General features: G+C 41.2%; 2 protein-coding genes across 5 annotated transcripts in view; one reads left to right on the top strand and one right to left on the bottom strand.

Annotated features, from left to right (window-relative positions):
• Positions 1–7040, bottom strand: part of LOC106032446 (collagen alpha-1(XI) chain-like) — a 39756-nt gene extending 32716 nt beyond the window's left edge. Inside the window, exons 1-5 of the mRNA XM_066993196.1 lie at positions 6976–7040; positions 6054–6931; positions 5438–5537; positions 4835–4983; positions 3521–3681 (exon numbers count right to left, since the gene is read on the bottom strand). Coding sequence (XP_066849297.1) covers positions 5443–5537; positions 6054–6931; positions 6976–7040 — 1038 coding nt within the window. The 3' untranslated portion in view covers positions 3521–3681; positions 4835–4983; positions 5438–5442. The remainder of the gene's footprint in view (positions 1–3520; positions 3682–4834; positions 4984–5437; positions 5538–6053; positions 6932–6975) is intronic.
• PTPRK (protein tyrosine phosphatase receptor type K) overlaps positions 6453–23886 on the top strand; it is a 421511-nt gene continuing 404077 nt past the window's right edge. For 2 of the 4 annotated variants that reach the window (XM_066994304.1, XM_066994305.1), the window contains exon 1: positions 6810–7144. In XM_066994304.1, coding sequence (XP_066850405.1) covers positions 7039–7144 — 106 coding nt within the window. In that variant the 5' untranslated portion in view covers positions 6810–7038. Of the gene's footprint in view, positions 7145–23886 lie in introns of all 4 variants that reach the window. The other 2 variants (XM_066994303.1, XM_066994306.1) reach the window with 2 other exon arrangements.

The raw sequence follows: 23886 nt of genomic DNA on the forward strand, positions 1-23886 counted from the left end.
TGAGATTGTGAGATTTATCTGATGAGACTTTCCACTTTGGAAGAGAAGTTTAGTAGTGTCTTATGAAAGACTGTTCTAATACAGAAAGCTTTTGTGGAATGACATGAACAATCACGATATGAGACGTCAGTTATGACTTGTGAGTCTGTTGAGTATGTATTAATGTAACTTGATTAATTTCCCTTGAGGATAAAATCTGCCTAAAACTATAGACAAGATGGCACCCATGAATTTTTAGCAATCGTTTCTGCAAAAGTATCTTCAGAGCATTAAAAATTGCTCAGTTTTATATGAGGTGAAGAAAGAATTCAATATCTATTCCTCTGTTCTTTGAGAGGCCATATATTCCAATCCCAGCAGACAAATTTACATGGTAGACTGAAGAAGAGAGGGCTATGCTTTTGTTTAGCATCTTTCCCTGCCCTGCTGCAGCTAATGCCAGAAAACTGCTGCCAGACATGACCTTTCCTTTTCAGGTGGGCTGTCACTGATCAGTACTATTGCTACAGGTATTAAGCATACATACCTGGGCCTCAGTTTTGCTTTCACTTGGTAGTCAGTGTGGTTGCAAAATAAATGTGAGTATAGCACTGGGCTTGAAATGACTTTAATCATAGCCTTGTTCCCCTGAGTATGGACTGATTGCAGATTCCAATTTTCATTCCTGGCTATCATTAAAATTTTTGAAGGTAGACTTGAATCATACTGGGCTTCCTGAGCTGCTTTCTTATTCAAATCATAGCCATCCCTTGGTTAACAGCAAGAACTTGAATATACTCTTTTTTAATGGATAAGTGTGCCAGAGGAACGGATAATATATATATATATTTTATATTGTCACTTACTCCTGCTTGTTTATGCTCAGGGTTGTTTTCCTTAGATCATTTTAAATTCAGGCAGTTAATTTCCAATTATCAAGAAGAAGTGGAAACATGTAAGAATTTGGATCTCATAAAAGAGTTTTGAATACACTACTGTAACACCAAAAATTATTACAGGGAGAGTAATTGCCTTCCTCTAAGCCAAATCTATTTTTTTTCTTTTTTTTTTTTTCATTAACAGGTTTTGAAGTAATCTATATTGGACATTTATGACTGGGTCAGCCAAACAAAGTCACCACCAATCCCAGCAGACCTGTTAAACACTCTGAGGTACTTAAAAGTAATTTTTGATTTATAAGCTCTATTTGTCTAATTTCAAGGTTTGCTCAAATAGGTCTTCTTTCAGATAAGAGTTCAGCAACATCTGGTATCGAGGATCTAAGGGTAATCACAAGAATACTACTTCCATTAAGGGAAGGAAGACTGAATTCACAATTTATTATACTCCTAAATAATTAATTTGCCTCCAAGGTCCCTTAATAAACTGATCACCGGATGCAGCACAACTGGACATAACAGCATTGTAAAAGGTCTTGAGGCTATGGCCATCTTGCATTATTCTCCCCAGATGAATCACACTGTTCAAATGAAGTTTTCAAATTTTTGTTGGTAATGGGGTGAGAGTTTGACATTTACAAATGCATTGCTGATGTCTGTTTTGTATGAGGTGCCTCCTTTGTGACCTCAGAATCATTCAAACCTTGTAAAAAAGAGCCTATGAAAGAGAGATGTAAGTGTTTCCAGGCCTACCACTTGACAACTCTCACAAACTGTGTGCTCTTATAAGATTCTCAGGAGGAAATTACTCAGCTCTGCATTTCTCTTTATGTACAAAAGTACAAAATATTGCAATGTTGCTTGTGGCAATCGCAACACACTAAGAGCAGATAAAATTTGGATGAAAATTGCAACATGATTTTAGATTGTGTTTATTTTACTTTCAGCTTGTTCCTTTCATCCATTAACTTTTTACAAGCATTCTACTCCCTGAATTTTAAACGTGCATTTTAACCTAATTAAGCCACAAATATATGCAGATTTACCTAATAAGGGAACAGAAGCAATACTGTCTGATTTATACTTCTGATCACAGCCAATGATTTAGCCCGAAAAGCCTCAGCTAAAATGATCATTCTGATGATGATCATATATCTGATATATATTATATATCTGAGATATATCTGATATATATTATTCTGATGATGATCATATATTATCCTTTTATTTTCATTTTTTTTCTGTCAGCTTCTAGTTCTTACTGCATCAGATTAACACCTGCAAGACCTCATACAACTCAACTGTTCTTTACTGTTGGATCTCCTTGTCTTTTGTACTTCAGTGGCAACACATGCCCTAAGGCCATCTGTCCATTTTTCTCCCAAGTTCTCATGAATCCTTGAAGGGCATACCGAGCGCCCTTTTGGAGCTGTTCCAAAAGCTGAATGAATGCCTTCAGCTGAGTTCAAGCTAAGCTTTAATGCTGTGGACTTTAAAGCTCTACATGCTTTCAAATGATTGCAAGCAGCAGGTACAGGTATGCTAATCTAAAAATAATCGACTAATCAGTGCAGAAATGCAATGTACCTCTGCAAGTCCTCAGAAGCTTCCTAAGTCTTGTTGGCGTCTTCCCCAATGACAAAAAATGAAGTTTTCCCCCTATGGTTCTGATGAGGAATACCATCATGAAGCCGTGAGGAAAGGCATGGGGGTAGAAGACTAGTAAAAGGCTTCTAGGTAATGTGGGAAGATGCATTTGCTTAAACCCATACATACACAAAATGTGCTGCAAGAGCTTATTTGAAAGTAAACAGTTCTAAGGAGCTTAATGCATTCGTAATCGCTGATTGATACACCGTGCTACACCTACTAGAAGCTTCCCAAAGACCAGTTCCCAATGGTCATTGCATTAATGGGCTAGTGTCTTACAGGACATGACTCTACTCAAATAGAGACTCTTACAGAACAGTGCCTTTGATGTTTAGGCAAACTCAGACGCCAGTTTCTTCCTGGGTTGCACTTTGACATAAGAAAGGCACTGTACAATGTAATTTTGAAGGGATGGAATTCAGTAAAACAATTTATTTCAAAACAAGGCCATGCTTCACTCCTCCTTGAAGGCTATTCCCATGCTGTATTTCAGTTGTCAACTATTTTGTCTGCTCGAAGGAAAAATAAGACAGAATTTGGTCAATAATAGGGAATGCACTCTTTTAAAAAAAAATCACAGGCCATTTTATCAAAACCACAGAAATGACAAGCAGAGCAAAGTGATATCCAGTCTTTGGATAAAGAATGGAAAATTCTAGCCCAAAAGGTGAATATTGCTGAGAATGGTGGTCAAGTAAGAACAGGAAGTTTGGGATGAGAAATGCCACAGAGCTCTCTTATAATGACACGAGCCTGTCACTAAATCTGCAGACAGGAGGCTGGAGAATGCACGCAAGAGATGCAGAAGTGCCCCTGGGGACAGAGAGTCACAGGACAATTCCCTTGTTGCATCCCTTGTTCCCACCATAAACCACAGGTAGCTGGAAGAACACGCGGTGCTCCCTGAACAAGCTATTATCTTGTTATGGAATCATCTGTGCACACGCAATACGCAGCAGTGAAACAATCCCCAGACTTTTTAGACCCTCTACCTGCTCCACATTTGCATCCAAAAAGCAGCTGTGTGATGGGAGACTGTTCAAAGGCATCAGTAAGACACTCAGCATCGTTTCCTTCTCTCCGGTGATGGTTTGTTATGACAAGGGTATCGGCTGCTGGTTCTCCGTGGAATTAGTATGCTCTAAAACAGCCTCTGTGAGTACCAGGCAGTAAAATAATACATTTAATTGAAATTTGCAGGACATCTTACTGAGATAATTTTTTCAGAAGTGGAAACACAATGAAGACCCTGCCGTGGGTATTATTGGATAACATCAAGAAAACCTGGGTCGATACAATACTCAATTTTCTCAAGGATCTCCAACCTTGAAGAGCCAGATTTTCATGAGGCCTCAGTTCTTGTTAGGGCTCACGGAATAAGCAGGCAGATTTTCACAAAGGAAGTGAAAGTGCAGAGGGCTGGAAAGTTGGGTGGGAGCAGCAGGATAATGAGCATCCTTGACTATCTGATCACTTGGATAGAAAAATTTCATTTAAATGTCTCAAAATCCCCTCACACTCTAGGAGAACATTTAACAGTTCCCGGGGAAAAAAAAAAAGGGGGGGGGGAGGGGAAGAGAGAAATATTTTTGCTGGTTAGGAATATGTATTTTAATATTTTACATACCATGCAAATATCCTGGGAAAATACCATGTCAGATAGAAATTCTGTCATATAGTATCGGATTATCGATAATTTATGATATTTTACTGTGAGATGGTGTATTATGCTAGGCAGTTGTCAGTCATTAGGAACCAAATTAGATGACAGCCTGTGTTAAAAACCTATGTTACGACGGGCTTAGCAACATCCAAAAGTATAATGGGAAACTTATAACAGGGAATGCAAAGAAGGTGGAGGCATCTAGCAGAGTTTCAGAATCAAACTTGCTTAAACTTGACACAGATTTATTTCGCATTTCATTTAGAGATTATAATTGTCAGGATAAAGACCGTACTTTCCTTAATTTCCAAATATTCCTTGAGATGAAGGGAAAGGCATTTCTACGAGCCCTCTGTGTCTTTCTGCTGTTACATTTGGCATATAAGGTGTTACCTTGGACAGTTTTTAAATGTCGTTCAAGAGGTAATATACGTATGCTTTGATCTTAATTGAAAATGCAAAAAACAGTGAAACATTTAGAGCTCTAAAAATGTAAAAGCTGGAACAAAAATAAATCCACTCATGTCATATAAGATAAAAATGATGTCTAACCTGATATGTAAGTTAAAGTATTTGTCAGGGTGCCAAGTACATTAGAAGGCACACAGAGAGAACCGCGCATAATATCTCAGCAGATACGTACCTGGAAGAGGAGTGGGGTCACGTGCACATCTCATCCATACCTCTCAAGCTTGAACTCTCTACTCAAGGAAAGAATAGCAATCAAAATCCTCTTTGTTGTCTTTTAATAGGAACGTGAGCAGCGGAAAAGGTTGAAATCCCAGGGGACTCCTGCTGGCAGATAAGGAAAGTATGTGGATAAAGCATGGGGGAGCGTGCTTCAGTACGACCCATCGCCACAGGCCCTCCAAACGGAGCAGCGAGCTGGTGCTGCACAGCCACCCTCGGCCACAGTCTGGACATGGCCATCGGCAGTGCCGGTCAGCAGGGGTACCCGTGAGACTGCTGCGAGGTTATGGGGAGGCCGTGCTGGTCCTCCTCTTCCCCCGACCTCCTCAGCTACCCATGAGTTGTCTGGCTGGCACTCGTCTTTTACAGCGTTAGCTCCATGGCTCCCAGCTGGAGCTAACTCCATCAGACACGCACACAACAGGACAACACCAGACACACACGTACTCCCCCCACCCCATACAAGGAACTTCTGTATTTTCCTTAAAAATTTCCACAGCAATCATGATGTAGCCTAATGCATGGGAAGCAGGGCCAGCACACTGCTTTCCTTTACCTTGCTCAGAAGAATTTCCCGTGTTTACTTGCAACCAGCACGTGGCCCATCCTTCCTGAAACACTGGCTGTCACGAGATCTGCCTCATGAAACTCCCATCCTAAGTTCAAACAAAGAGCCAGTGTTCACTGAAGCATATAATTTTGTATTTTACAGTAAGCATGCAAGTTTTTGGCCACTCCACCCAAATGAAGTACAGAGGTTTCCAGCTGTAGAGGTGGAAGAAGAGAGTTTTTTTTTTTTTTTTGGGGGGGTGTGCTTTGTTTTACAAGCTACCATGTACTTCAAACTGCTTTCACCTTTTTTTTTTTTTTTTTTTCGCTGTGAAAACATGAGGGTTTGCAGGGTGTTGAGGCAAAACCTATCAGTTGCCACACAATGGCTGGAAAGGATTTGGAATCACAGCAAACCTTCGATGAACCTGGATTGAATTTCCAGTTTGCAATAAAACCTGCAAGTTTCCAGTGGTCTCGGGTTCTGTTGCGAGCACTACATAGCATCTCTAATTACAAGCTGCCGAGCAAAAAAAAAAGAAAAACTCACCAAAAATAGGTTTAAAAATTGTGGAGGAAACCACGCTCATTTAAACAAAAAATTCCAGCCCTGGCGCCTTTACCTGTTATTCCAAATGCTTTCTGGGTGCACGAGTTGCACCGCTGTGAGACACAGAGCGGGGCCTTGACGGCATCGCGGCCCCCGAGCCTGGGTGTGCTGGGGAGGTCCTGCTTCACCGCACGCGGGTGCCGGAGTCGTCTGTCCGCGTGCAGACCTGTCGGGAAGGTCAGCGTTTTGTTACACCTGGATATAACAGCGCAAATGGCGGTGCTGTTAATTACGACTTCACTTCCGATCAATGAGACTTTACTGGCACGACGAGCCAGGCGAGTGTTGCCAAAGAGAAGGGAGGGGGGGAAAAAAAAATAAAAATAACAAAAATCCCGGCTGGGAGACAGAGCCAGCCTGCTCGATGCACGGCAATAACGCAACGCGCTCTGAGGCGCTTTTAGAGGCAGGAGCAGCGAGCGAAGCCGAGCGGGGGCTGCGGGACCTTCCCCTCGCACTCCGCGCCCGGGACGACCCGGCGCCGGCCTTCCTCCCCTCGCCTCTTCCTCCTCCTCCTCCTCCTCCTCCGGCGGCGGCGCCCGATCCGCTCCGAGCCGTGCCGAGGAAAGCGGAGCCGCTCCGCTCCGCTCCGCTCCGCTCCGAGCCGCTGCTGCCCCCCGCGCCTGCAGCAGGAGGCGCTGCCGGGCGCCGCTCCGCCCGCTCCGGGGCTGCGGGGCCGGAGTCCCACGTTCCCCCTGCCAAGTGCCGGGGAGCGGGGGCTGGCCGTGCGCGCTCGGCTCCTCCCTCCCTCCCCGCTCGCCCAGCGGCAAAGTAACTCCGGAGCCGGAGCCGGAGCCGAGCCGGCGCTGCCGCCGCCGCTGCGCCCGTCGCGCCGCAGACGCTGCCCCGAGCGGGCGGCCCCGGGGCCAGCGGGCGCCCCTCGGCGCGGGGCTTTCCCGGCCGGCGAGGCCGGGGGGAGGCCGGGCCGGCTCCGCCCGCCCGCCCGCCGCGGGCCGGGGCAGCCCCGGCCGCTTTGGGAAACTTCTCGGCAAGTCGGCATGGGCAGGGGGGCCGGCGCCGCTCCGCTGCTGGCGGCGCTCGCCCTGCTGCTGGCCGGCTGCTCGCCAGCGCTGCCCGGGGCGGCCCGGGCCCAGCTCTCCGCAGGTGAGTCGCCGCTCGGCGCCCAGGTGAGGGTGCCCCGGGGAAGGGAAGGGGCCGGGGGCCGCGGGAGGCTCGGCGCCGGGTGGCGGCTCCCGACGGCGGTGGGGCTGCGGAGGGTGCCCCCATCCCCGTACGTCCCCAACCCCGTGTAGCTCCCCCCGCCGCCCCGCGGGGTGCAGCGTGGAGGGCGCCCCACGCGTGTCCGCGGGCTGGATCGGGCGCCTGGTGAAGTCGCCGTCTGTCCTTCCTCCCTTCTCCTCCTCCTCCTCCCGCCGCGGCAGCCTCCCAGGTGGCGGCGGGGCCGGAGCTGCCGCCGCCCCCTTCCCCCGCCGAAACTTTTCCCGGCGCTTCCCCGCGGGGCGCCCCCTTTCCTAAAAGGGGAAAAGAAAAAAGAAGGAAAAAAAAAAAAGGACAATAATAAAAATAATAGAACCGCGGTGGGAGGGCAGGCGGCGTGCGGGGCGGCGTCCGTTTTGTTTGCGAGTTTCTCGCCCCTTCCTCCCCTCGGGTCTGCGGGATGAAAGCCCGGGGCACCGGGCTGGGAACGGGGGGGCTGCGGCCCCGGGGCTGTGCTGCTGGGAACGGGGGGGACCCCGGGGCAGAGCCCCCGGGAGAGCGGGGAGCAGGGGGCGCGGGGAGCCCTGCCCCGGAGCCCCCCCGCCGCTGCCGGTGGCCGGAGCCCGGCGTCGGTCCCCGTGGGGCTGTAGCGTGGGCTTGTGTCGCTCCGGAGTGGCGTGGAGCAGCCCGAAGTAGACTTCAGACGCTTTCCCGTCTCTGTGCTTGGTCTTTTTTTTTGTTAACAGTACTCGCTGCTGTGCCGGGCGCATCAGTCGGACAAGCGTGTGCATCTCTTTAATACCGATAGGAAAGCTTGAGCTCGAAAACCGCCACTAATAAAAGTATCTAGGCTAGTGAGACTTGGAAGAGCAGTTTTCATAAGGGTTTTCATAAGGGCTGATGCATAGTTTGGAGGCTGTTTTTTTTCCCCCTGATCCTATAAATTAATTTTTAATTGAGAAGTTTGAGATGTGTCACTGTCAATTAAGAAATCTGCTGAAGCAATAAGGTAAATTGGGCTGCTCTGAACAGATTACATCCCTCCTGCGTGGCTGACTTTGGTGCCTATAATTCGGTGTCTGCGTATCAGAACCGTACAATTACGTAAGCACCTACAAGGCTTTTACCAGGGGAAGGGATGCGTACCATATATGAGGTTGGCATGCTTTAGGAGTAGCTAAAATAAAAGGTTCTGAAGTGTGACATCTCTTCGTTCAAAACCTCACTGAAATCAGACCAGTGATTTTGCTTTCTGTAACTTGTCAGGCTAACGCAAGCTTTTGTTTACTGGTGGAAGAAGAGCGGGAAGTTCTGATAAGTTACATGGTCCATGGTATTTTATGCTGAGAAGCATAAACTGTAGCCCTTCTTGGACCTGAAAGTACAGAAAGTCAGGTTTGTACCTTGGGGTGTGTGTTAAGTAAGCTGAGAGGAATGTTCAGGATCGTTCTGACCAGAGTAGGTGAAGCTTGTCAAAGAGTTGAACAATTGTATCTAGGAAACATGAGATTCATTTTTTTGTGCAGCATGTCAGCAGCTACAGACTTCAGTTCCTATTGCCAAACATCAAAAATACTGATGTGTTGTGCTGGTCAGAGGCTTATTAATCGCAGGCTTAATTGGACTTTCTCGAAGGTTTGGAGAAATAGATTTGTTGGTATCTGATGCTTTCAGGGTGCTCAGTTTAAGTAAGGTATGATGCCTGGACACTTACTAAATACATTCAATACACACATGTAGAGTGATGCCCTGCTACTTGCTTATGATCTTGGTTTGAAGGCTCTGAATTTAATAATCGCTACAGACTTTGGATTTGTAACTTATTCTAAATTGGTCCCTGAAGCACCTTTTTTTTTTTTTTTTTTTTTTCCTCCCTGTTGATTAGACTTCATCACTCTGTTAGTGGATACAGGACACAGAGGTTGGGATTTGTATGTCAGTTCCAGTGAGGGCCTCTCTGGCATACAGTCTGTATATCCAGCACATAGGAGCATTTGTGTTCCTCATAACAATTTTCTGTTTTTAACAGGAGTACTGTTTTTCAGGCATCTTCATTTGACTGTCTTTTCGTCCTCCCCACCTTAATATAAGAGCGTGTGGGTTTCAGTGTTAAATGTAACCTAACTCATTTTCGGCTTCCTCTCTATTAGTGTTCTTATTGTTGGCATTGTAACAATTTAAAACACTGTTAATTTTTCTTGCTTATTAACGAGGATATTAATTCAGTCTGGACCTTTCACAAATCTGTCTGTCTTGCTTTAATTTGTTTTTTATTTCATTTTTATGATGCTTTTCACCACTCTCGAATGGTGGATGTGGGCCAGATCCAGAACTCCCCATGTAAATTTGGATGTGTTTGTTAGGTGTCTAATTGAATGCCAGAATACAGGCTTCTTGAAAGTTGGCCATCCTGAAGAGCATGTGTGTGCCGGTTGTTAGCTGCTCTGTGAAAGCAAATGAGAAGGCGAGAGGAGGAACAGAAGCAAGTTAGGAAAAGGAACAAGATGCATCTTGTAATTTGTTGCTGTCTTAAAAATTGTGCTTGTGTATTATCTCCGCCCCCTTTGCACATAGTTGAAATGCTGTCTTTTCCCACAGGTTTCAAAAGCAAAAAGCAAGCAGCTCCTCTCTGCCCACCCCCCGCCAAACCCAACCATAATCCACAGTGTCATATTTTTCTGGTCTCTGTACATTGTTTCTTTACACTGCTTCTTTCCCTGACCCTTCAACTTGGGTGCGTGCCTGTCAGAATCTAGGCCAAAATGTTTTGGCAGCGCGTACTTTGTTGAAGTCTGGCTATTCCTTATATAGCACCTCCTTTCATCTGTAACTCCTACAGTTCGATAAAGAACAAGTTCAGCTTGTTTTCACAACTTGATAATTTTAAGCTTATATATTTTTTGTTAATATTATTTTTAGCAATTTGCGTGTTTTTAAATTTTGGAAAAAAACCATTTTTTTGGTAAATGCTGCTTGCTTGACAGCTAGCTGATAGAAATATACTTTGCACTGCCTCAGACAGTATCTGTGAAAGTTTTTTTTTTTTAATATTAAGTGAAAGATGCAAAGATAAAAATTCTAGAAATGAGTCAGCCTACCTGGAGTTATTTAACTGTGTGGTATTTCAGACTATAGGGATAATTAAGGATAAAAAGGAGGTCTGTATGTTTTATAAGTTCAAGCCCTTTATGAGAGTAGTTATTCTTCAGACTTTCTCAGGCAATGTTATGGTATCACAAATGAACAGGCAAGAGTAAATATTTCTGGTTTAACCTTTTTTTTTCATTGATAAAATAGACTCTCTCTTCCAAAGACAGAATATAAGTAACTCAGAAATTTGATATTATGAAGCCTGAAATATTACATTTTTTAATAATTTTTTTGTAGTTTGATACATTTATACACAGAGAAATACACCAATATACCAAAGTAAGCACATCTATTTTTGTATATGTAATCATGTAGAACAAATTAAGCATGTTTTGAAAATGTTTTTAAATCCTTTTAAGTAATTGAATTAACCTTTTGCTGTCAAAATGACAAAAGTTGTAGCCACGTTCAAGAATAAAATGACTGAAGCAACTAGCATATGATATACAGGACACACTTGTGCAGGTAGGCGTGTATGTATAAGAGACTTCTCAGTAGCTTTTTTTCCACCAAGCTGTTAAAATGTATTGACAAATTATATGGATGATGAGTGGAATTAAAAGCAAAGTTATTTTATCACTTCCACCCCCTCCTTCCCAAATGTTTTACTTTCCTTTATACGTTCATCTCTCTTCTGTGGTAGAGACCACTTGTCTACCTGTGTGTTCAATTATACCACGTGTATTAATTTTCAAAATGGACCTTGTGAAAGTGGAGTTGAAAGCACCCAGAAGATACAGACCCAAGAAGTCCCGCTTAGTCCATTTTGCCTGAGAAATGATTGTAGGCCTTGATTATTAGTTAATGTAAACAGTACATCTTAAACCAAGTAGCTGTCTTGCCCTTACTTAAGATCTACTTAAGATAATTTAAGAATGAGGTGAGGAAAAGGGTGAAGAAACCTACACGGGTTCAGGCAGAGGTCCACCTAGCCCAGCTTCCAGTCTGATGGCAGGCACTTGTGAGAGTGATATGGGCAAGGTGAGTGACTTTGGCTGGATACTGTGACCGCAGAGACAATGTGTTGGTATTTAATGTCATTAAGTGGTTTCTTGTAACCACAATTGTGCCTAATAACATCTTCAGCCTGTATCAGTTTTAGTGTTCACATCACATAGTGGAAAGGAATCTACATGTTTTATGGAAAAAGCTATGGTCTTTTTAACTTACTAGTTTTATTTAATATCTTCCCATCGTGTATTGAAAGAAATGGTTAATAATGGCTCCCAATTTACCTTCTTCATGCCACACAGGATTTTGTAGTTTTCCAAACTCTCTCAACTATTCCTTTTGTAGTCTGAAAAGTCCTGTTTTAACTGTTACAAAGGTACCATTCTACCTCTTTTTTTTTTTTTTTTCACCCTTTACCGGCTTTCTCTTTCTTTTCCAGTTCTACTGCATTGCTTAGAGTATCCAAGACACAGCTGCCTGATGGATTTATATAGTCCTTAGCAATGATTTTTGTTCTCACCCATATCACCCATATCATAATAATTCCTGGCATTTTCTTTTTTTTTTTTTTTTTTTTTTTTCCATTTGTACCATTCCTGGTTGCGAGCTGACACTTTTATGCAACTATCTGGTTCATTACTGAAGAGCTGAGATCGTGTGGTTAAATGATGGTCTGTGTCAGTGTCAGCAGGAGCTCCTGGGAGGATGGAAGGTCCTTAACCAACCCTTTTTTGGGGGGAGAGAACTTCTAAACAAGACTCTTGAAGACCCCTTGGCCTCTTGTTGGTGTTTGGGAGAGTTAACCTGCTTAATGCTTGCCACTACGGTTTGTATCCTTCTGAAATGCTGTTGATACAAGTGAGCTAAAGAGACTTTATCCTCTTATGTGGAAGTCTTGGCAATATTTGGATTAAAAAGCAGAGATATGGAACAGTGGTACTTCTTGCTCTGGAGTCTTATGATGTCTCTGTATGACCTCCTTAGCTGGAGGAAGACCTTTCAGTCATCTCACCCCTCAGGAGCTGGATACATTGCCAAATGTCAGCTTTGTTTCACATTAGCATAGGTTTTGGGGAAATCCCTACTCTTCCTTTTTCAACTCAGATCTCATTGAATGTGTAATAGGAAGCCTCCAAAACTATTACTTTACTCCTGATAACCTAGTCACTCAGGACAAGGCTCATGTTTTCATGTGCTAATAGGATCCCATCTGTCATAGTTTATTATTGTCATGGAAAGATGCCTTTGTAGTGCTGCTCGCAGAAGTGTGCACTGGGATTTGGAGCTTCATTTACAATCTGACGATCCCATTAAGCCAATTTAAGTTACTGCTGCCACAGAGAGGGACATTTCCATCTCTTGAATGGCTCTTAGGTCTTTGTGCTGGATCTGGCCACCATGCGGCCTGTGAGTGAGTTAATTTAGCTCTATCTGAAACTTCTTGGAGGAAAGATGGATCTTGGGATTAGTCTCCTTTTGATCAGTGAGTTCAGCAGTCTTGAAGATGCGCCGCCTCATAAATCTGGTGTATGGGAGGATGAGGGGCAGTGGTGGGGACGGTTCAGTTTGAGAGCAAGCTGCAGTGGCAGTGTGGCTGGGGTGAGCTGAACCTGTGCTGTCTTCAGGAGGTTAGCTCTGGGCTGTGCTCGCTGCCCGGCACTTCATTCACCCGAGCAAAAGGAAGGAGGAGGCCAAGGGCACGGGGCTGCCATGGCGCTCCCTGTGAGGCTGCAGGAGTTAGGCTGGGTGAAGGCATTTGAGGCTGCCGTCTGGCTGACTGCATGCATGGATGACATGGTATTCATGTTTCCTTCCCTGATGTGCATCTTTGAATAAACCGGGCTTAAATATGTTCTTTCATTGTAATAGATAGGTGTCATTTATTATATAAATGTGTAAGCAAGAAGTGGCTTATTAATGGCATGTAACAGAGAGCAGGTGTGGTGGCAAGCCTGGTGTAGATGGTGTGTAAGACTTACAGAAGATAACACCTAGATACTAGGCTAGAATTAGATGATGTTGTGACATCCAATTTAGGGTGCAGCAGAAACCAGTTTAAAGCCCTGTTCCGCAGTCTCGCCTTTTTCCTTGCGTGATCTGTTCTTCCCTTCTCCTGTGTGGGCTCTGGTGAGTGACCTGCTGCCACAGCAAGGCACAGCGACTGCCCTTCCTTGCTGCCTCTGGCTGCATGGGGCTGTGAGTAGTTTGGGGTGTTTAAATGGGAGTGCCCATTACACACATGCATGAGGCTGGAAGAGGAAAAATAGCCATGGTTTCTGCAGGCCGAGGGGAGCTGGTAGAAGAGCGGTAGATGACATTAACAGGAACTTTGAGCTTATTGCAGAATGGCAGCAGGATCACAGAATCACAGAATGGTTTGGGTTGGAAGGGACCTTAAAGACCACCCAGTTCCAACCCCCTGCCATGGGCAGGGACACCTCCCACCAGAGCAGGCTGCCCAAAGCCCCATCCAGCCTGGCCTTGATCACCTCCAGGGATGGGGCATCCACAGCTTCTCTGGGCAACCTGTTCCAGTGCCTCACCGCTCTCTGAGTGAAGAATTTTTTCCTTATATGTAATCCAAACCTACCCTCTTTTACTTTAAAGCGATTACTCCTTTGTCCTATCACTACACCCCCTGACAAAGAGTCCCTCCCCAGCTTTCCTGTAGGCCCCCTTTAGGCACTGGAAGGTTGCTGCAAGGCCTCCCCAGAGCCTTCTCTTCTCCAGGCTGAATAACCCCAAAGTCATTACCTTGTGCTGCTTACGGGTGAGCATTGACTATAGGTGACTTTAAACTCTCTAGTTTAAAGCTATGCAAAATACCTAGTTTGAAGTCACCTATATATAGTCTGTGCTTACCAAGTACTTTGGAGTCACTTTGAGTCTGCATTTACCAGGAAGCTATGTAATTGAAAGTCATGTTTGTATTTCTGGAAGTAATACAATGTATATAATTTATATTTATACAATATATAAATATAAAAACTGATAAAAAAAAACATACTGAAATCTTTTCCTGAACAGGAGGTTATGAGTATTTGTGTGAACTCAATGCTGTGTTTTAAAAATAAAAAAGCAACAAATAAAACAACTCCCTCAACCCCCAAAACATTCACTAGGACAAAATAATAGCTGTTTGTGGTGATTTTATTTATTTATTTATTTTTGAAACTATATGTACATATAACCTCAAACTTTAAAAGCTGGTGTTGGTTGCATCTGAAAGTATTTTTAATCTGTTTTTGGCTTATGAATGTTAAGCTGCTCAATACCCATGTAAATTGTGAAAATAGTCTTACAGTTGTCAATTTTGAAGAATATTTACACATTTAAGGAGCTTCTTAGTTGAGTTTTGTACCTTATATATTTCTCTGTAAATGAGCTTCATTTGTGTGTTCAAAGGTACAGAGTAATGGAGTAAAACTTCTATTGTTTCAAATTCACTGATCGATACTTAAGTTTTTAGATTTGCCTTCTGTTTCTGAAATTTGATTTCTACTTAAGTTGAAGTTTTGATTAACAGATCTCTACATGTATTTCAGTTAGGAACCATTTATTTGATCTAATCAAATTTCTTTTGTGATTGCTGTCACAGCCAAATCTTTGCCTGACAACGTTTGCACTTTCTTATTTTAAACAGTTTAAAAATATTGGACATATATATTACCTAATATGAAAACAACGAACTAGTGGTGCAGAGCTGTGGTATGTTTTATCTGAAGGACTGCAGGTGAAAAGTTCTGCCAAGTTGTTGATCAGTGTAATTTCTGTTGTTGGTGTATAAAATGGTCGTAGAATTGAGCCTCGACAGGGGTAATGCGTCCTTAAAGCACTGGGTGAATGGCCAGGAATTTGAGTCACTCTATTTGTTGAAACATCTTTAATATGTAACTATATTCTGGGGTAACTACATAGCATGAACATATAGCAGTGAGAACTACTACAAGGTAATAACACGATAGGTAAATGATACAGTAGTCTCTGGTTGACAAACATCTGAGTTTCCTTGTACAGAAAAGATAAATGCTGGCCACTACCAAAAGGAAGGAGGGCCTCCCCAAAATGACAGCTGGCTTTACAACAACAGGGTGACCTTGTACTGCTGTCAAGCAGTGATTTCAAACTGAATAAGCCATTAGAGCAGACTTATTTTCCTGTAGGTTTGAAACTGGGACTACATCAGGATTTTTTTGCTGGCGTAGCTATACTTGGTAATAGGTCTGTGTGTTCCCTCAACATTACTCAATGGTAGACATGCAAAAACCAAACAAATAAAAAAAACATAACAGTAAACCAAGTGTAGATGAGGCCTGAAAGAGATTTGGTCCAGAAATCTGATTGTCCGGAAAAAAAAAATCAATATTTTTCCAGCAACACGCGTTAACTTTAACATGTAGAAACTTGCTTGAAGTCAGAAGGTACTGTGCATAGACATGTTGGGCATTTCTTCTCTCTAGGAAGATTGTGCGTCTTTGGTGTTGGTTGATGTTTACAATACTGCACTTTGTATATGCTTCAGTAAAAGATTCGAGAAACTTCGAAAAAGAGTTTGAGAAATTAATTTCTCAAGGAGTGGTGCCATGAAAAGATTGAATTCCGTGCTCCATGCTATGAATAATGTGAGGTTATTTTTGTTAGCGGGTGTGTGAAAGATTGCACTCTTCAGTTTGCCAGAATGTCATTTACTTCTGCTACCATTTACTAAAAAGATGTGATTACATATATTAATTGGGTAGCAAAAGGAGCCATTTTTCAACTACCATGTCAGGAACTTAATTCTGCTGAGTTATGAGGCACTGTTGTATACTTCAAAACCAAGTTCTGCTGCAATTAAATTCTGGCATGTTCATTCTAATTATTACACACTGGTTACTATATTTATATAGAGGTGGAGTTATATGCTTTCTTTTGTGTCTAAACACTTGTTCTGTACCAATGAAAGTGATGAATATTAACCAGAAGGAAAAAAAAGGTCATAAAGAACAAACATGGTTGTAGTTTTGGTGAATTCAGAACTGGTCAGAACAAAAATTTTGAGTGGATAACTGACTTTTTCAAATCTTCTTTTCCTTTGGTTATTTTCAAATACAACTTGCCTTTATTTGTGAATCGTATAGTGTGATTTAGGATACCTGTTGCTAATTTAAATCAATAAAGGATTTAAGCAATAAGGAAAAAATATATTGAAACAGAAATTTTAGACTTATTTTAACTACAGTGAAAAAATTATAAGACCTAGTTGAGACTTGCCCTGGATCTATTAGAAAAATGCTTCAATTTGATCTTTGATCACTTCATTGAATCTATATCATCTCTGTGTGGTGTTAGGCTGGAGTAAGATCAAAATGGGGAATGTCAGTTGTTTGGTTCTTCTAGTGTTATCCTGTTTGCCTGTTCTTTGTAAATGTAAAGCAGTTATCAAACAAGGGAACACTGAAGAAATTTGGCAGAGTTCAAAGCAGAGATAAGTTTTCAGTGCTGACTGCTGTCACAGTACTTAAAATGCTTTAAGAGGACAATTTGCTAAAACCTACTAATCCAAAACACTGAAGGCAGTTTTATGTTTTGTTCAACTTCTGATTCCTTTGACGACATGCTTTTTATGACTGTAGAAGAGATTTCTTCTGATGTCTCTTAGATAAGTATGCTGAAATCTGAATATTGTGTAGGTTTTAAGTGGACTATGAGTAAGCAGATCAAGACAATGGTGTATTAAATTTTCTCTGTTTTTCATATGATATTTTACAGAGGAGATAATGGTGTTGGTTAAAAAATAATAATAATAAAAAAAAAAAGGCAAAAAGAAAGCACCTAATCATTCCATAATCTTTTCCCCGTGCTCCTGAAAAAAAGGGGTAGATTCTCACTGCTCTTGTGAGCTTCTACTCGCTTTTGTTATAGTTGTTTTTTTAATCTCCTTGGTTTTCCTTGTGTTTTTGCTGGAAGACTTTAATGGTAATTTTGTATTTTTTCATGCTATAATTGAAGGGAGGCGAGGTATTTGTGATTCTTTACTCCAGAATAGTTAATGAGTATAAATATCATTAGGCTTTTCAGCATGTTAGTATATGTTCCTCCTTTTCACTGCTTAGTTGTGTCTCTCTGTTCATGAAAGTGTTTTATTGCATTCAGTTTTTCAGGCTAGAAAATTTCCATTAAAAGACTTTTCTCACAACAGAAATGTCATAAAGTGGTCTTTTCAGTCTTTTCCTTATTCAATTCAGAAAAGCCAGACAAATATTCCTTTTGTAGTTAGCTTTTACTAGTAATCCATCCTAACCTAGTTTGTGAAAGTACTAAAAATTGCAAACTAATTCCTCAGGCTTGCCAGCTCTTCAGCATGTGAATGCTGGGTGTGTGTGGTCTTGTTTAGTGCAAAAGGTCTATTTATATTAAGTTTCTTGCATTTGTAAATCTTTGTGGGGTTGGCTTTTCTTTTCCTTGGTACCTTGTCTTTCAAATAGTACAAGAAATTATTAACAACTCCCACCCCCAAGAAAAGCCTTCATTTCCCTGCTTACATATATAAATCTATAATGTACATGCATATATAAATAAGTGTAAAATAAGGACAGCCAATTTCCAGGTAAGGGCGAAACCTTTAGTGTGTTATGTTGGATTTCTGAATCAGTTGAAACAAAGCTGAGTAATGAAAGGGAACATAATTTCCCTGGTAAACACAGACTAAATGGATGGGTGTAAAATGTAGATGACTTTTCTGGCTGTGACTTGGCTGAAACCTGGCAGTGAAAAGTTGTCAAATTATTATTATTTTTAATATTAATATTTTTAAAACAACTCTATTAGCAGTTACTGAGTTCAGATGCTATTAATAGCCAAGCTGTCTAGCTTATGTTTTTTCTTTGATAAAGTCAGTTTTCATTCTTTGATACATCTTGCATAAGTGGGAAGGCGTTGCATTCTTAGGTGGTGTGTTATTCTCTTAGTACTTTTTATTTTGTTTGCCTTGAAACGTTGCTTTGAAATCCCTGTATGCTGATTTGGTTAAGTACTACAGGGCAAGCTAACAGCTCTGTCTGAGTCATGTTTCAGGCATGAGGTGCTTCCAGGTCTGCAGTCCTTTCTGGGATGAGCGAGTTCCTCACTGCATGTCTATCCTCTGCCTCTGCAGCAGCAGTTAGCTACCAGGCTCAGTTTATAGGTTGTTTTAAACACACTGAAGTAGCTGTACTAAACAGCTTTTTTTGGGGGGTGGCCGTTGTTCCCTCCAGTTCACTTACCCACATTTTTTTTTTTTAGTTTATACTTCAAATGTGCAACTCTTCTGGTGATTTATTGGTGTTTGTGACAACTATTGAACAAAGCGTTGCGTTAACTGACCAGCATTTGGGAAGGGCAAAATTATGTTGTCGTTTAGAGAGGCTGCACAGATGTTCTTTATGAGTATCCAGAAGAGGGGAGACTGTACACTACTTTGAAATTGACGGAAACCATGTATTTGAAAATCTTTGGTCTGTTTTATGGGCTACATGATGAGGCTGTGAACCTGAAAGAGTAGGATTTGTGATTAATAATGACATTTGCAGACCTTCAAAATACTGGAAGAATATGTTGGATGGCTTTGCGTAGTGATGGTATCCAGATGCTAGCTATAAACATTTCTGTCCATTTTCCTGAACATAGAAAAGGGAATGAAAACAAGTATTAGTTTGTGTTTCAGGGAAAGAATTTTGGCCAGTCACCTCCTAAAACATGTATTCTTCACTTTTCATCACCTGAAGGAAGTCTTAATTTATAGGTCAGTTGTATTCTTTGAAGTTAAAGTTAAGAGAATTAGAGAAAAAAAAGATCTGTTTAATGGAAGTGGATGCATGAGTTAAGAAATAAAAAATAAAAATCTGTACTTTGTGAAGCATTTGTATTGTCAGCCTAGGCCTAAAAACATAGGGCAACTAGGAACTGAAACAAATGTCAAAGAAAATGCTCAAATTTATTTAGTTTATGTATTATACAGTCCCTAGAGGATACAGGAAGGAGTGAATGAAGCTGCTAAATGTTTAGTTATCTCTAAAATACAGAAAACATTTGATTCGCTTTTAGGTATGACTATAGTGATGGTATTGATTACATAATGGATATTTTAATAAGTTTTTACTAAATACTGTTGCCATGCCACTGCATAGGTAGTGTTTGTAACAGAACTCTAGTGAAAAATAGTTTTTCAGAAGTTCTTGGCCTGAATACCACTTCGAAAAGTGGGGAAACAATCATACTTGATTTAAGGGGAGGCATAAATGCATTACTCTTGTTCAGCAAAATGCTGTAAGAAAAATAATTATTTTTAGTGTACTCCAGTGAAATGAAGAGCAACTGCTTTTGCGCTGGGAGGGGAAAATTAAAATGGTTCCAGGGATCACAATTTTGCAATTAAAAAAATCCTGAACCATAAAGATCCCAAATCCTCTTCTTTGTTCTTCCAAATTACAGCAGTGATTGCTTTGCAGTTGAGGAGTGAGTACTGAGCTGGTAAGCAGCTTTGTAGCTATGATAGTAAAGCAAAAGGTTTGAAGAAAGAAGCACAATTTTAAAAAGCGGCAGAAGGGGCTATAAATCTGTTGCAAAAATCAAAGTTTTCTAATTTCTTGAATAGTGTGCCATCAATGAGCCAGGTAGTTTTATCCTTTGTAAGATGCAAAAGGTGGACTGAGAAACAAAGGAATTTAAGTCCGTGCTTGTTGCTGTTCTCTTGCTGTTGGAGCTTCAGGAATAACTCATGTTTTATCTCTTGTCTTGTTATGCTGACAATTGCAGGTGTGTGGGCAGTAATAAGTAAAATTCTAAACCATTCCAGTTGTGCTGTATGTTGATTTTATTGCCAGGTTAAACAGAACCGAAAAACAAACCAGTGAGCTCACATGTGGGATGAGTATCTTCATACTTAAGACATCATTTTCCAGGCTCCCACCCTGGGGTCAGAAGCTGGGGGCTTCTGGTGACTCTCCTGGAAGTTCTCCAGGTTCTTCCTTGCTTCTGCTTAGCCTTTGGTTTATTGTTTTTTTTTTTTTTTTTTAAACACCCAAATTTAATCATTTTTAGCGTCCAGTTTACTACATTAAAATGGGCTTGCCAGGGGGGTATCCAGGTAAAACTGCCATCTCTTTGGTTTCAGATTCTTTTCTGAGAATTTTTGTGTCAGAGATGACTGTCTTGTTTGTCACAGGATCATTCATGCCCTTCTTTTCCCTCCTTTCTGACCTTTTGTTTACAACATCCCAACTATAGTAATCAAGTTTTTGATTAAATTTACATTTCTGTGTGTTTATATGGAAGCATTAAGAAAGAGAAAGCAGTATGCAGCGTGACATTTAAATAAAATTCTTTATATAAAAGAATATTTTGGCTGTGAAGTACTGTAGCCCAATGAAGTTGATATTTCCTTAAACTTTTGAGATTCAGAATCCCATTTAAAAAAAAAAAAAAGAAAGAAAGAAAGGTATTGGGCCTCAGAATTCCTTATATCATGGAGGAAGGGAAAAGCAGAGAAAGTATAACAACATTAAGAACATTAGGATTGTACGTACTGAAAATTTCTGTCTAAATAAGTCATAATTAAGAGGATTTGCCTTTAATGGTATGTAAGATAAACTACAAATGATTGTATCTTCCATGTAAATGTTCAGTAATTGATAAATAGTTCATAAATGGACCCAAAGGCTCTTTGAGGAATGTGTTTATACCTGCTGGAAATATATAAATAGTTTTAGGCTCCCTGGAGTTTTTTTTGTTTCTTTCATATATGATTGATCAGTTCATATTGGACGTAGAGTAGTTTGTTCTCAGACACTGTTTACAGAGTCTGATATGATGAAAGGTTGTAATAGCAGGAGATGAAGTGCAATAGGAAAAGAAGATACTCTTAATGGAGGACTGTAATCTGTGTTTGAAAACTGGCTAATGTATTACAAAAGATAGTAGCCTACCAGATAGTCACATAAGGTCCGTGTATAAAAATGGAAACACTGAGTATAGTTAAATAGACATCAAAATTTGGATAAAAGGTCTGAAGTGTAATGTAATTTGCTTTGCAAAAGGTTTTGAATAGAAGATTTGGAAACCCACACACTTGGGTAAGTAGGAAGCCTTCCTTTTTTAATTCAAGCGTTTAACTTGACTGGCTGCGAATAGAAACATTTTCAAAAAAACTTCCAAAGGCAAGGCCAGGTTATGTTTGGATAGGGTTGTCTACACACTTGTTTGCAGTGCCTTTTTGCACTTGAGCCTTTACAAGCTGCTATGCAGAAAAGATGGAAAGGTCTTGGCAGTTTTATCTGTGACAGTCGTAGCGGTCAGGGCAATTCTGTTTTGTCGTGTTTTAGGAAGACGGGCTGGATCTGCACTGGCAAGTAATTTGGTGCAGTGGATGCTGGTCACTAAACTGACGTGTTATGAGATGTGAGGATCTTGGAACCACGATGTGCTTTAGCCAGGCAATTTATTTCATATTAGCTGTGGGTCAAATGTCTCTGCTGCGCACTTGAAGCTTTCTAGGGGGAAAAAGACATTGTGTTCCTAGGGTCCTCATGGTCTGTTAGCTCCAAACTGAGCTTCCCTGTGAAGTGTTGGTGGACTTCAGAAGTGGAGCTTCTGGCTTGCTCTTCTCTGAATGCATGTGTGCAAGAACTGTGTGGAGAAACTGATGAATGCCCTGCATTTACCAAACACTTTTTCCTGCTGTTCTGAACCCAATCGCTAATACAGGTACAACATATTAACAACAGTTAGGTAGGACTCCCTGCAAATAGAGCAAATAAAAATCAGTGGGACTAAACATTGAAGAGAAACATACTCTTCTGAGTAGCAGCATTTCTGAAATAATGTCTGTTGCCTTTTCTATAACCATGCATTTCCAAGTGTTTGAATTTAACCGTGTGGCTGGTGTTTTTCTCATGTGGTGAATAAAGGGGAGATGGTGATAATTATACATTAATTTGGTGATGTGGAAGTGCTTATGTGTTCAGGGCTGAGGAGCAAACCTTGCAGGGAAAATTGAAAGCTTATTTAGATAGTGAAATTAAATGCCATACCTGCTCAATGCTCAGTATTCAGTGGGAAGAGCAAAGAGACAAGGTCTCAAAATATTTGAGGCTAGGCATGATGCGGGTTGAAGATCTCTGGTTCTGTTTGCCTCCCCTGTGGTTCTGCTGTCCCTTATGAGACTAATGTTTCAGAGGCCTGAAATACTTTAACTTCATCCTCATGCTGGTCCTGTGAGGTATGCTTGTACCACAGCCCGTGTTTTGCAGAGGTAGGGCTGCATGCCCAGGGGCTTGGCTGTCAATCAGCAAGTGTACGGTAAGGCATTATATTTTAATTTTTTAATGTTCTAACTTCTATTCTAGTCTGTTACCTAACTGTGGGGTTATCCCATCCTGAAACAGGCAAATGAAATTTTGTATGAAGCAGGAATGCACAAAATGAAACCCTGCTGAGAAAACTAAACCTTAATAAGGCAAGTGTTAGCAGTATGTCTGCAAATAGGTGTTATTGCCATCAACCTGATCTGTACTGCAAGGATTTTGAAGGAAATGGTTAGTGAAAGGAATCAAACCAGTTGTTTTCCTGTGAAAATTTCCGCAAAGAAGCAGTGGAGGGAGAGAGACTTGTTGAGAAGAGTGAAGTAGAATATATTAAACTTGAAAGAGGAATATAAATCACAGGAAATTAGAATGAAAATAAGAATTGACCAGAAGAGGGGGAGCTGTGCTCTAGGGCCAGCTGAGATGTCTGCCCCTATAGAGATTAATATCTCACTATGCATGAAGACTCTGATCTGGAAATGAGATTAAAACAAGAATTGACCAGAACCAGGAGATGAACCATTGCACCTTCACAGAGGTGTCCACCCCCATGGAGATTAATATCACACAGAATAAGGAAAATCTGATTTCGAAAGAAGATAAACATGCATTCTCCATACCAAGGGGGTGATCTTATAGCACTTGCATAGTAAATAGCCTTGACTTTCTTTCAGAGATTAATGCTCTGTTGTCAAATAGATTCTTCCAAGGCCATTTGAACATTTTACTTCAGCAGACTTAGCACCAAAACTACTATTGAACACTTTGTTAATGTTGCAAAGCAAATCATGGTAAGTTCTCTCTCCTCATATTTAATCCTGTTTCTTACACAGTAAGTAATAAGCAGATCAGGCTTCTGCTTAAACAATGAAAGATGGATGTCATTATTGATGTATCAAACAGTTCTTCCTGCCTCTGTCATTTCAATAGCTACTGAAAGCACTGAGTTTCAGAAGTTAGATCTCCCCTGGGGAGGAGGGAAGTGCAAACCTTCCATAGTCTCTGTTTATCTGTTTAAAGAAAAAGTGTAATATAGTTTGTATTTAATATTTCAATGTTAAAAAAGTCTTTTTTTTTTAGAGAAAAGGTAGGTGTGTGTTTATGCTTAGTTCTCCTTAAACTTTGTTCTCATTTGTTAGCAAGAGTGTGTTCCTTTGGCACTTTTCCCTGCTGAATGTCTTCTGAAATTGAATTTGAGCTAGCTTTTACTTGATATTTGAGTACAGTGGTTCATAGTATGTTTGAATCTGGTTAGATAAGCATATC

The sequence above is a fragment of the Anser cygnoides genome, chromosome 3 (assembly GCF_040182565.1).
Source record: "Anser cygnoides isolate HZ-2024a breed goose chromosome 3, Taihu_goose_T2T_genome, whole genome shotgun sequence".
Taxonomy (NCBI): domain Eukaryota; kingdom Metazoa; phylum Chordata; class Aves; order Anseriformes; family Anatidae; genus Anser; species Anser cygnoides.